The 12,132-nt window shown below is 46.9% G+C and overlaps 1 protein-coding gene across 1 annotated transcript in view; it reads right to left on the bottom strand.

Annotated features, from left to right (window-relative positions):
* The window catches only part of UNC79 (unc-79 homolog, NALCN channel complex subunit), a 265,206-nt gene that overhangs the window by 46,687 nt on the left and 206,387 nt on the right, over nt 1-12,132 (bottom strand). Inside the window, exons 39-43 of the mRNA XM_070065557.1 lie at nt 10,057-10,095; nt 6,955-7,067; nt 6,789-6,874; nt 5,717-5,890; nt 1,335-1,403 (exon numbers count right to left, since the gene is read on the bottom strand). Of these exons, the coding sequence (XP_069921658.1) occupies nt 1,335-1,403; nt 5,717-5,890; nt 6,789-6,874; nt 6,955-7,067; nt 10,057-10,095 (481 nt within the window). The remainder of the gene's footprint in view (nt 1-1,334; nt 1,404-5,716; nt 5,891-6,788; nt 6,875-6,954; nt 7,068-10,056; nt 10,096-12,132) is intronic.

Here is a 12,132-nt window from a genome sequence, read left to right as displayed (position 1 = left end):
ACAAAAATGAATTCACTGCATGTTGGTTGACCCTGATGATAATTAAATATCTTACTTATTTGTATTCCACACAGAAGCCCAGTAGTGCTTTCCACATAGAAAATCTTAAAGAAACTCTTTGAGACAGGATTATTGATTCAGTATCCTTTGCCCCAGATGAATGCCTTCCCTTGAAACACTGACAGTTAATGAATGCGGTAGGGAAAGTGTCTCATGTTGACACACACTGCATCCTTATTGGTCAAGAAGAGAAAGCTGGATTCAAGCTTGAATGGAAACTTGCTCTTATATCCTACAAAGCAGAGCCAGGAGGGAGTAATCTGGTACGACACAAAAACCAAAGAACCTATGATGAAATCTCATATTTACTACTAACCGGGTATGTGAGTTAGGCCAAGACATTTTATCTTTCTGAGCCTGCTTCTTATCTGTAAATAAACAGATGAGCCAGATGGTTTCTTTGCAACTTTCTGGCGTAAACTTGAGTCTATGAAACCACAGCCAAGGTAAACGGTTCTAGGAGACACGTGCTGTTGATATACTAACTAGCAATTACAAGCTATTGAAATACAAATTACTGTACCACTGCATGTAACGCAGCCTAGAAATGTAGCCAGGAATCAAAAAATGAGTGAGACACTGTACTGAACTTCATCACACTCGCAGTCTCCTTGGAAAGACTACAGCACAACGCAAGTGCTCACAGAGCTCTATCAAGTATTGTGAGGGCTGATATAAGAGGAAGCTACTACGGGTGATATACGCATTGTTTTCTTTATACGGGACCTCGAAGCATGAAAAGGAGCTCATCCCACTGACAAGAGTATAAAGCATTTCAGGCAAAGCCAGGAGGTATGGAATTAAATAACATTATAAATAAGAAGCATTAAGCACAACAAATGGTGGTAGCTGTTTTGATGACGATGATGATTCTGAAAGTGTAGAGGAGGTATGGGAAGTGGGACACATAATACAAGATTAAATTGGAAACTGGTGAGTTATGATGCAACTTGTTGTATATCACATTATGGAATCTGGATATTACCCTGAAAGAAATGAGGAGATATCAAAGAATTGGCATGATGAGATCCATGTAGAGAGAGATCATTTTCTTGGTAGTATAAGGACAGATTGATGAGCAGTTGTCCAGAACTTGGAGAACCAATTATAAACAATGACACTGTGATCTACCAAACACTGGCCCAGCATGAGGAGAGGCAAGGAGGCTGAAAGGGAGGCCTTCAGTGTGCAGGTGACTGTGTCTTCAGCATTGCCTAGTTTTAGATTTAAAAACAACTGAATACCCAGTCGGCTGTTTTTCTGAACATACATACCCTTGTGGCATTGGTAGAGGGTATCTTCAAGAGGCAAATCATAATTCTCAAACTGGAATCTAAAGAACACTGTGAACAAATATGAAAAGAAGCAGAAGTCAGTGCCTTCTTAATATATCTTTTTTTCCAAATAGTTTCTAAGCATTTATGTTAGTAAAAAGAAACACCCAAAATATAACTGCCTCTAAACAGTTTCCCACAACATAATTCAAATTGAAAAAAAATCATTCTCAGGTTAAAAATTTTTAATTAAACAACATTAACTAAACATAACTCCTAAACTATTTTTCAAAGGTATAGTTCTAAAATTAAATCACATACAGAAAGGGAATGATGGATGGATGGACAGACAAATGGACAGACAGATGGACAAATGAATGAGCAGATGACACATCAATGATGGGTAGATATTAAATATATCCAACGCTAAAGAGGTATACTAATTTGTGAAAGGCCATGTTAGGAAAAAGACGACGTAGCTCTATTTAAAACCGTCAGTATAAATAAGAACCTTTCCCTGCTGTGAAAAGACAACACAAAAACCTCGGAAAAAGGAATAAAATTTCTACAAGAGAAAATCAAGTCTTACAAATCTATTCATAATTCTATTTTGGCAAGATTCCTATCAAAATGTACTTTTAAAACTGAATTTTCTGAGATTAGGAGGAAATGTTACAATGAGAATAAACAACAACACTTCTGAGCACTGCAAATACGTCACAATAGCAGTTGTACTTAAGTTTCTGTAGCTGTGTGTATCAGGCTCTTTAGGAGACTAAGCCAGTGCTCCCCAGGCAGAATCCTTGGACCAGGAGCACCTCTCTCACCTGGCAACTTGCTAGACTGCAAATCCTGAGACCCTACTGAATCAGGGATTCTCAGATTAGGCCACTAATCCATGTTTTAGCAAGTCCTTTGGGGACACCAGCGATGCACACTGAAATCTGAGATACATTTCTCAATGAGAAATTTGTGAAAACAAACTGCAGATGGTGTTTCAATGATAACATTTTCCCCAGAGACTGAAAACACAGGCAGTGCAGGCATTATGCAGAGCGGGATGACACGCTGCTTGGGAGCCCCACATCCCATACTGGAGTACTTGGTTGAGTCCTGCCTACCCACGCTTCTGATTCAGCTTCCTGCTGATGTGCCTGAGAGGAGGCAGATGATGGCCTAAGTACTTGCTCCCTGACACCCGTGTGGGAGACATAGAGGGAGTTCCTGTCTCCGGTTTTCAGCCTGGCCTGGCCTAGCCCTGGCTGTTGCAGGCATTTGGAGAGTGAACCAGCAGACAGATGTGTCTCTCTCTCTCTCTCTCTCTCTCTCTCTCTCTCTGTCTTTCCTACACTCTCTGTTGCTCTTCCTTCCTTTTTTTTTTTTAAGGTTTATTTATTTATTTCAAAGGCAGAGTGACAGAAAGGCTTTGGCCAGGGCTGGGCCACGCCAAAGTCAGGAGCCAAGAACTTCTTCCAAGTCTCCCACACAGGTGCAAAGGGGCCCAAGCACGTGGGTAATCTTCTGCTGGTTCCTCAGGCTCATTAGCATGGAACTGGATTGGAAGTGGAACAGCTGAGACTTGAACCAGTACCCATACGGGATGCCTGCACCACAGGAGGTGGTTTAACCCACTACGCTTTGACACTATCCCTACTCTTCCTTTCAAATACATACATAAATAAATCTTTAACAAAAGTAAATAAAAACAAAGTCAGGAGCTGATCTGATATAGCAGGGCAAATTCTTACAGAAACTCTGAAAGTGTTTCACACGCATCTTCTAAGGGAAGCAGGGGTCCATTCAATCTGCTCAGTACCCATGGGACTTGATGTGACATTTACACTGGCTTAAGCCAAGCGCTGGACACTGGCTGCTCATCAGGCTCCCACAGTGATTTAAAAATCAGGAAATGCCATCTTGGAAAGAACGGGAAGGGGGCTACACGGGGCCTGTGCTCCTCTGTGACAACAATCGGCAGCTGACCTCATACCTGGGGTGGGAACCACCTTCTCACCAAGGGCCTTCTGCATATTTGTGACATCATTCGTGGGCCATAAAAAATCATCATCTTAAAAATTAGCCTATTCAGCCAGCGCCACAGCTCACTAGACTAATCCTCCGCCTGCGGTGCCGGCACCCCAGGTTCTAGTCCCGGTCGGGGCGCCGGATTCTGTCCCCGTTGCTCCTCTTCCAGGCCAGCTCTCTGCTGTGGCCCAGGAGTGCAGTGGAGGATGGCCCAAGTGCTTGGGTCCTGCACCTGCATGGGAGACCAGGAGGAAGCACCTGGCTCCTGGCTTCAGATTGGCGCAGTGCACTGGCCATAGCAGCCATTTGGGGAATGAACCAACAGAAGGAAGACCTTTCTCTCTGTCTCTCTCTCTCTCACTAACTCTGCCTGTCAAAAAAAAAAAAAATAGCCTACTAAAGATTTATTGAAAGTTGAGTCCTGCCTGCGATTTCCTTGGCAGGGCGAGACCAAATGATGTCACGGGCCTGGCAGGCTGGCTGCTCCCACCCTCTCATACAAGGACTGGTGCTGCCCCGTCCTCAAGGGTCTCATTCTACTAATTATCTTATCTCATTCCACTTCATGCATCAACCTTGTGGACAAGGTCCCTGTGGGCAGGCGACTGTCTCCAACTGGGCACACTAGTTGTGTACAGCTGGCAACACTCCCAACTGCTCAGCTAAATGTTCAAGTTAAATATTTTGCTGATCACACCTGCACACAGGCATTCGAATTTGCCACACTCGCCCCGATGCCTTTCTCAGCACGTATGGCTCTCTAGCAAGGAGTGGCTCTGAATGACTCCAGCCCTAGGGAGGTCCTTTGTGGCCACGTGAAAATGTGTGCAGTCTAAGAAGAGCCTTTGAAAAGTTCATGGAAAATGTGTATCATGAAAAGACTTCAGTATTTTTGCACCAACATAAACTAATCTCTCCCTTTAAAATGTATTTATTTGAGTTCCCATCTGCTGCTTCACTCCCAGAATCCCCACATTGGCTGGAGCTGGGCCAGGCCACAGCCAGGTGCCGGCAGCCAGCTCAGGTCTCCCACGTGTCTGGCAGGAAGCCGTTTACTTGAGGCAACACCTGCTGCTGCCAGGCCTGCATCAGCACAAAGCAGGAGCTGGGTATCAGGCCCAGTCACTCTGCTGTGGGACGCAGCATGTTAGCTGCTAAGCTAAATGCTCACCCCAAATGTCGCTTTCAATCCCATTTCCCCACAACCTCTCCAAAGTGCATGGTTTCAGAGTGCAGGTTCTCCCGGCTTGGATTTGCTCGGCTACCCCAGATCTGTGGGCTAACAACAGTCACAAAAGGAGAGGTGGTAAAGACTCTCCCTCTGTACCCCCGCTCTGCTTCGTAACTTCAGACTCAAAGCAGCCCAAACCAAGCTACGGCTCCCTCACTAGCAGCCTCACAGACCCTCTTAGTATCTGCTGATTTGCAAAAAGGCATTCTCAGAGGTGACTACCGTCCACGCACCATTTTACAGGTGCATCGTGATATTTCAGAAGTGCAGCTCGCGACGTGCAACGTCACTTATCAGATCAACAAGGGATTCGTCTTGCTCCCAGTTAAACACTTGGGTCTGTGCTCTCCATGGAGAAAGCACAAAATCCTCACGGAGCAACTTAGCTTCAAAGACACAGCAACGGCTCTGCCGGCCACCTCCTCTCCCTCTCCAGAGACCTGAACGCCTTCAACTCCGCGCCAGGAGTCTGTTAGTGGAGGAGCACAGTGCTGTGAGTCAGCAGGCTTGAGTGCTGCCTCCCCCTGGCCCCACGGAGCTATCCCAGCACGTCACACCCCCTCTGAATGTGCAGCCCTCATCAGGAGCATGGGCGCCCTGGAAGGATGATCTGGATAGTTCTCTTTCCCCGCGAACAGAACAGGTCTCTGAGTTTGCAGTTAATGCATTTGTATTGATAATGATTGTGAGGTCACCAATTTCTACACAAGTAATGAAGTATGCGTGCTTGGAGGGGTTACGTCCCTTTAGACAATCCTCTAACACTGAAACTTTACCTTATACATCTGAGCTCCTTTTAGACAAGGCTATTTATTTATTTACTTAAACACCCAATGAGAAAGATTTCTACCTAAAGAAATCTACTAATGTCTCTCTGACCTTTTAAAATTTTAGTCACCTTCAAACATGCAGCCCCTAAGCATAGCCGTGATTAGTGAGCAGAATGCCCACTCTGCGTTGGAAAGAACAACCCAACAGATCTCACACAACGGCTGACCGAGGCCTCTCCCAGTCCTGGGGGATACGTAAAATCCTCCCTGGCTCTGCTGCTGGCGCTGTTCTCTGTGGGCAGACGGTCAGCAAGGGTCGGAAGGTGATTCAAACCGAAGTCCTGCACCGAGCTCACCTTCAGAGGTAAAACACAAGGCAGCTTGGCGAAGAATGTCTGGAACTGGCTGCTGATTGTGGTCCAGAGGCTACTGGGAGAATCCATGGGTAAAGCTTCCATGAATGTAGCCATGTTTTCCAAACAGCGTATCATAGCACCCCCTGCTGGTAAATTCTTTTTGTTATTTAGACCCTAAAAACAAAAGTATAGGCAGTCAACTGCTGAAACCGCGTGGAAGTTCATTTAGCCACTGGGTGAAGAACATTTCAAAATTCACATATCCATGCTAAAAACCTGGGTCGAGTGCCCACACTGTAGGCCGACCACTGCAAAAGCCAGGAGGAATACAAAATCAACAAGTCCAGACTAACTTACGGGAAACAGCAGTGAGAAACAAGAAACATCTTCTAAGGGCCTATGGTTGTGCAGCCAGACACTAAGAAGACACAACAAATGACGCATGCTGGAAAGAATTCCCAGGACAGCCATGGGGAGTGGGAATGGCCGAAGCAGTAGCTTTACTTCTTGCTATAGGCAACGTGCCCAGGCCAACCGAGACAGCTAATCAGCAGTGGAGCCGCATCGTGACTCCAAGTCTGGCGATACAGTGTGCACTGCTCTGCCCATTGCACCACACTGCAAAAGCTGGCTACTTCCTGGGGGGCGAGTGCTCGGCGCTGGTGTCCGGCACTTAGCTGAACACTTAGCTCTGAAGTAGGGGTGGCGAACCTGATCTCTGCAGAGGGCCATTTGGATAATCATCACATCGTTCACAGGGCATACAAAGCCATCAACTTGAAAATTATCCTGTTACAGATTTATAGAGTTTGAATTCCACCTACGGTTGCTTTGGCGGGGCCAGACCAAATGACTTCTGTGGCCCATGAACTGGACGCCCCTAACCCTTGCTTTAAACCAACAGTAAATCCACATACACTTTCAATTTAATTTTTGTATTAAATTACTTTGCCTTTCTTCCTCAGAAGCAGTATCAGAGCGAGAGAGCGAGAGAGCGAGCGAGAGCGAGAGGCTTCAAGACATGGCAGAGATTGTTCAGCCTGAGCTTAGGGCATCACAAAAGCAAAGCTACCTCCAAGAGCTGGCTGAGAGCAGCGATGGAGCTCAGCTCGTTGAAGTCCATCAGAGACGTGGCCAGGGTCCGTAAGAACGTCCCATCTGGAAAGCCAACGACCAGATTTAGCAGGGCGGGTTCAGGGCGTTTGTGGTGACTGAATGCAGCCTCAACGGGCCGTTACCTTTGATCGTGCTCTGGAACAGCTGCGGGAAGATGCCGTTGGGTGCCAGCTGATGGAAGATGCAGCGCAGGAACTGCTTGGCTACCCCCGCTGCGTTGCCTGGGACCATCATGCTGGGGTAGGACAGAGAGAGAAAAGACAGGAAGTCATGGGACGAGGAGCACGCGCTGTGGCGTTTCTTGCTTTGCTTAGAATTCAGGTATTTACACGTCAGTCCTTCTGTGGGGCAGGTCTTTGTGCTTCTGTCTGTGAGATGAAGTACTCCAATCTAACCTTACCCACGCTCATGGTAAGTGTTTAGAAAAAGAGAACCATGAGGCCGGCGCCGCGGCTCACTAGGCTAATCCTCCACCTGCGGTGCCGGCACACTGGGTTCTAGTCCCGGTCAGGGCGCCGGATTCTGTCCCGGTTGCCCATCTTCCGTCCAGCTCTCTGCTGTGGCCAGGGAGTGCAGTGGAGGATGGCCCAAGTGCTTGGGCCCTGCACCCCATGGGAGACCAGGAGAAGCACCTGGCTCCTGGCTTTGGATCGGCACAGTGCACCGGCCATAGCAGCCATTTGGGGGGTGAACCAACGGAAGGAAGACCTTTCTTTCTCTCTGTCTCTCTCTCTCTCTCTGCCTGTAAAAAAAGAGAGAGAGAGAGAGAGAGAGAACCATGAAATGTCCAAGCAGTGCTGGACCTGGGTTCTGAGACCCGGAGAAGAAAGCCATGTGTCCAGAGCATGGCAGAGCCAGGAGCAGACCCCCGGAGGAGGACGACCAGTGAGACTCCCCTAGGGAAGTAGCACTGGCCGAGAGAGCAGCTCGGAGGGAGGGAGATGGTCACGCCCCCTGCGGCACCCGAGCCAGGACGTGTGGAAGGCCAGGCCTTCCATAGGCCCTGTTTTCCCTTCACACGTTGTCCACTTCCGCATGTCGAAAAGGGAAGCCGAAAGATGTTTATGTGGCCCAGCTCCTTAGAATGGGGTCCCAGGGGTGGGTTAGGGACTGGGTGAGCAGAAGGAACAAAGAGGAAACCATGAACCCCAATGCATAAACATGGAAAGCCCCACTTTCTTTTCTCTCATTAGGCCATGACTACCCTGAAATGCCGGTTCCAAGTTTTAGGTCAAAAATGTTCTTCAGGAGAAAAATCTACATCAAACTTAATACAGTTTCAGAAAATACAGAAGGAGGGACCTGTTCCCAGTTTGTGTTATGAGACCAGCATATCCAGAAAACTAAAATCAGATGTGTGTAAAGCCATTAGCAAAATTAATCAATGAATAAAAATCAAAGAAGGAAACAAAAGAAATGGCAAGAGGAAAGACAAACCAATAGCCTTCCTGAACACTGAAACCAGCTATGTAGTAAAAGAAGATATATTGTAGCCAATAGGATTATCCCAGGAACAGAAGGTGAGGATAATGTCAAAACCAACCAAAGCCATTCAATATATTAAAAAATAAAAAGATGGGCCCAGCATTTTGGCATAGAAACACTGTTGCCTGCAACGCCAGCTTCCCACATAGGCACCGGTTTGAGTCCCGGCTGCTCCACTTCCAATCCAGCTCCCTGCTCACGGCCTGGAAAAACCAGCATAAGATTGCCCAAGTGTGTGAGTCTCTGCCACCCAGGTAGGAGACCAGGAGGAAGCCTCTTGTTCCTGGCTTCAGCTGGCCCAGCCCTGGCTATGCAGACACTCGGGGAGTGAAGCAACAGATGGAAGATCTCCCTTTCTTTCTCTCTGTCTCTCCCTGTCTCTCTGTAACTCTGATTTTCAAATAAATAAATAAATAAATCTTTTTAAAAAATAAAAGATCTAGTGAATTCTTATATAATTAAACATGCAGTTACCCTGTGACCCAAGAATTCCATTCTTAGGTATTCATACAAGAGAAATAAACACATTTTTACAAAGAGCTAGTATATTCATAGCAGCTCTGTCTCTGTACTGCAGCCCCAGACTGTAAATAACCTGCAAGCCCTTCAACAGGAAAATGAACAAACTATGGGATACAATTCAGCACTGAAAAAGAAACAAACTGCAGATACAAGCGACAGCGTCACCAAATCCCCAAAACAGATGGAGTAAACGATGCCAGGTCCAAGAGCGCACACACGGTTCTGTTCACAGGAATCTCTACGACAGGCAGGGAGAGCCACAACAGTATCTGACTGTGGGGCCGGAGGCCGGTGGGACGAGGCACGGGAAAGGAGTCTGGAATTGGTGACAACGTTCTGTATCTTAGCAGGTGCCTGGGTTTGCAGGTGTGTGCCTTTGTCAAAACTCAGAACGTCCCATCTATTGGCAAATTCTATTGGCTTTACTTTCAAAATATTTCCTGAAAATATTCTTTGCGGGATCCTCTCTCTCCAGGCCACTGTCACCTCCTACTCGCACCCCTGAAGAGATCTCCTTCCATCCTGCTCCCTGCTTGTGCCCTCCCGGCCACACTGATCTGTTCCCAGACACCAGGCATTTTCCTGACTTAAAGCCTACGCGCCTGCTTCCTCTGCCTGGAATGTTCTCGCATGGATTGCTCTCTCCTTTCACTCAAGTTCATTCATATGCCCCTTCCTCAGGAAGAACTGTCCTTGGCCATTATCTCTAACTACCATCTGCAGTCACTTTCTATCACCCGGACTTACTTGATTTATCTTCACAGCATTCGGCATTAAATGAGATGAAATGTCAGAGTCCTTGGTGGTTAATTTGCTTATTTCCTCCAAGTTCCAGAAGAGCCAGAATTTGCTGTTTTGTTAACCACCGGCTCCTCCGTACCCAGCTGTCTCTCTGCACTAGCACCTAACACTTAGCACAGTTCACGATGGTAACTTTGTGCAATTATTTTACTCGTACTTGCCTCCCTGGTAGAATGTAAGTCCATGAGGGCAGGATGTCAGTTTTGCTGCCAATTAAAACCCAAGTATCTAGCACGTGTTCGTGGACTAAAATGAGTGAGTGAGTGGACGAAGGCATGAACAGAAAACGGATAGTAGTGCTCTCCGGAGCTGCAGCCGCAACCCTCAGTGTCTCTCCCTAGGTATGCACGGATGCTTCAGAAACAGGGTGCACATGCACAAAAGAAAGTGAGATCGGGGCTCACTTGAGGCCTTACCTTTCTGCTTGATTAGAAAAAGTCGTGCTGGATGCCAACCTAGGAGAGAAGGTAAACAGAGTCACACAGATGGCTCAGCTCCCACGATGAGACATCATGGCCGGAGGCCCTGCTGCAGCTTGAGCGTAGACGGGGAGGCAGACGGAGGGTCTTCAACAGGAGTATCATGAACAGAACTATGCATAGTTTGAAAAAACTATTTTGCCCCCAAATAAACTTATCTTGGAATTCCATTTTCTCTGACATTTTTGAAGTTCCCTCCTGCAAACCACTGACAACTTTCCTGACCAGAGACAGAAGCTTAGTCAGTGCTTACTCCCCAGGCTTAAATGCACCCCAAGGGGCCTGCTCTGTGGCATAGTATGCCATGCCTCTGCTTGCAGCACTGGGTGCCGTTCGTGTCCCAGCTGTGAACAAGCAGATGGAAGATCTCTCTCTCTCTCTCTCTCTCTCTCTCTCTCTCCCTCTCTCTCCCTCTTTCTCTGTAACTCTGCTTTTCAAATAAATAAATAAATCTTCAAAAAAAAAAAAGAATAGATAACAGGTATTTATTAGCTAACTGTTGAACTGACATGATCAGAAGGAAAATCTGCCATATTGAGAAATGGATTAGTAATTGATAAATGATAAGTAATTGATAAATTCATGAAAAATTTAATTTGGTCCTCTCTTAGAAGTTGAGTTCAGAGGCAGGTGCTGTGGTGTAGTTGGTTAAGCCTCTGCCTACGGTGCCAGCATCCGATATGGGTGCCATTTCAAGTCCTGGCTGCTCCACTTTGGATCCAGCTCCCGCTAATGGCCTGGGAAGGCAGTGGAAGATGTCCCAAGTTTTGACAAGTATAAGCATATGGTTCTGAGTGCATGGAAATATTGTATATGTCATCATGTTGAAAGGAAATGTCCTAACTCTGTGGGTTTAGAAATGTGTCTTTACCAATAAAGGAAGAAACAAATAAAGGGAATGCTACAAGTTTATTTATTAAGAATGAGCTGAGGCCAGCGCCAAGCTCAATAGGTGATTTTTATTTTTGTAATTTGCTTTCTACTTAGATCCCTCTTAAACTTTCCCTACTCCATCCTCTAGCCTTCAAGATCCCCTTTGCTGCACTGATTGGTTACTTTGCCAACATTTATCTATTCATGGTAGTGTCCAGCATGAAGGGACCATAACCAGAGCAACGGGGAGTGGTATCTGGTGGTGCTGGTTGCTGGAACCTCTGTTGCTCTCCAGATGAGTTCTTGGCTCCGCTAATTTTTTTTGTAAAAGATTTATCCATTTATATTTGTAAGGCCCAAATACAGAGAAAGAGAGAGAGAGAAAGAGAGAGAGAGAATCTTTCATCTACTGCTTCACTGCCCAAATGGCCACAACAGCTGGGTCTGGGCCAATCCAAAGCCAGGAGCCAGGAGCTTCTTCCAGGTGTCCTGCATGTGTGCAGGGGCCCAAGCGCTCCTTTCCCAGGTGCATTAGCAGGAAGCTGGATTGGAAATGGAGCAGCTGGGACTTGAACTGACGCCCATATGGGCTGCCAGCACTGCAGGCGGAGGCTTAGCTTTTTACACCACAGTGCCGGCCCCCTCAGCTCATTCTTTTTTTTTTATTTTTATTTATTTATTTATTTATTTATTTATTTTGACAGGCAGAGTGGACAGTGAGAGAGAGAGACAGAGAGAAAGCTCTTCCTTTTGCCATTGGCCGGCGCACCGCACTGATCTGATGGCAGGAGCCAGGTGCTTCTCCTGGTCTCCCATGGGGTGCAGGGCCCAAGCACCTGGGCCATCCTCCACTGCACTCCTGGGCCACAGCAGAGAGCTGGCCAGGAAGAGGGGCAACCGGGACAGAATCAGGTGCCCCGACAGGGATTAGAACCCGGTGTGCCGGTGCCGCAAGGCGGAGGATTAGGGGATCTTGAAGGCTAGAGGATGGAGTAGGGAAAGTTTAAGAGGGATCTAAGTAGAAAGCAAATTACAAAAATAAAAATCACATGGAGGAGCTTCAGTGATAAATGAGAGGGTTGTGCCCTGTATAAAGGAGCTGTAAACCCACTGGCCTCATCTGTTCTTCGTGGTGGAATT

Source organism: Oryctolagus cuniculus, chromosome 20, assembly GCF_964237555.1.
Source record: "Oryctolagus cuniculus chromosome 20, mOryCun1.1, whole genome shotgun sequence".
Classification (NCBI taxonomy): Eukaryota; Metazoa; Chordata; class Mammalia; order Lagomorpha; family Leporidae; genus Oryctolagus; species Oryctolagus cuniculus.
Note: the sequence above shows the minus strand (reverse complement) of the source record. Positions and strands in the feature narration are given on the sequence as shown.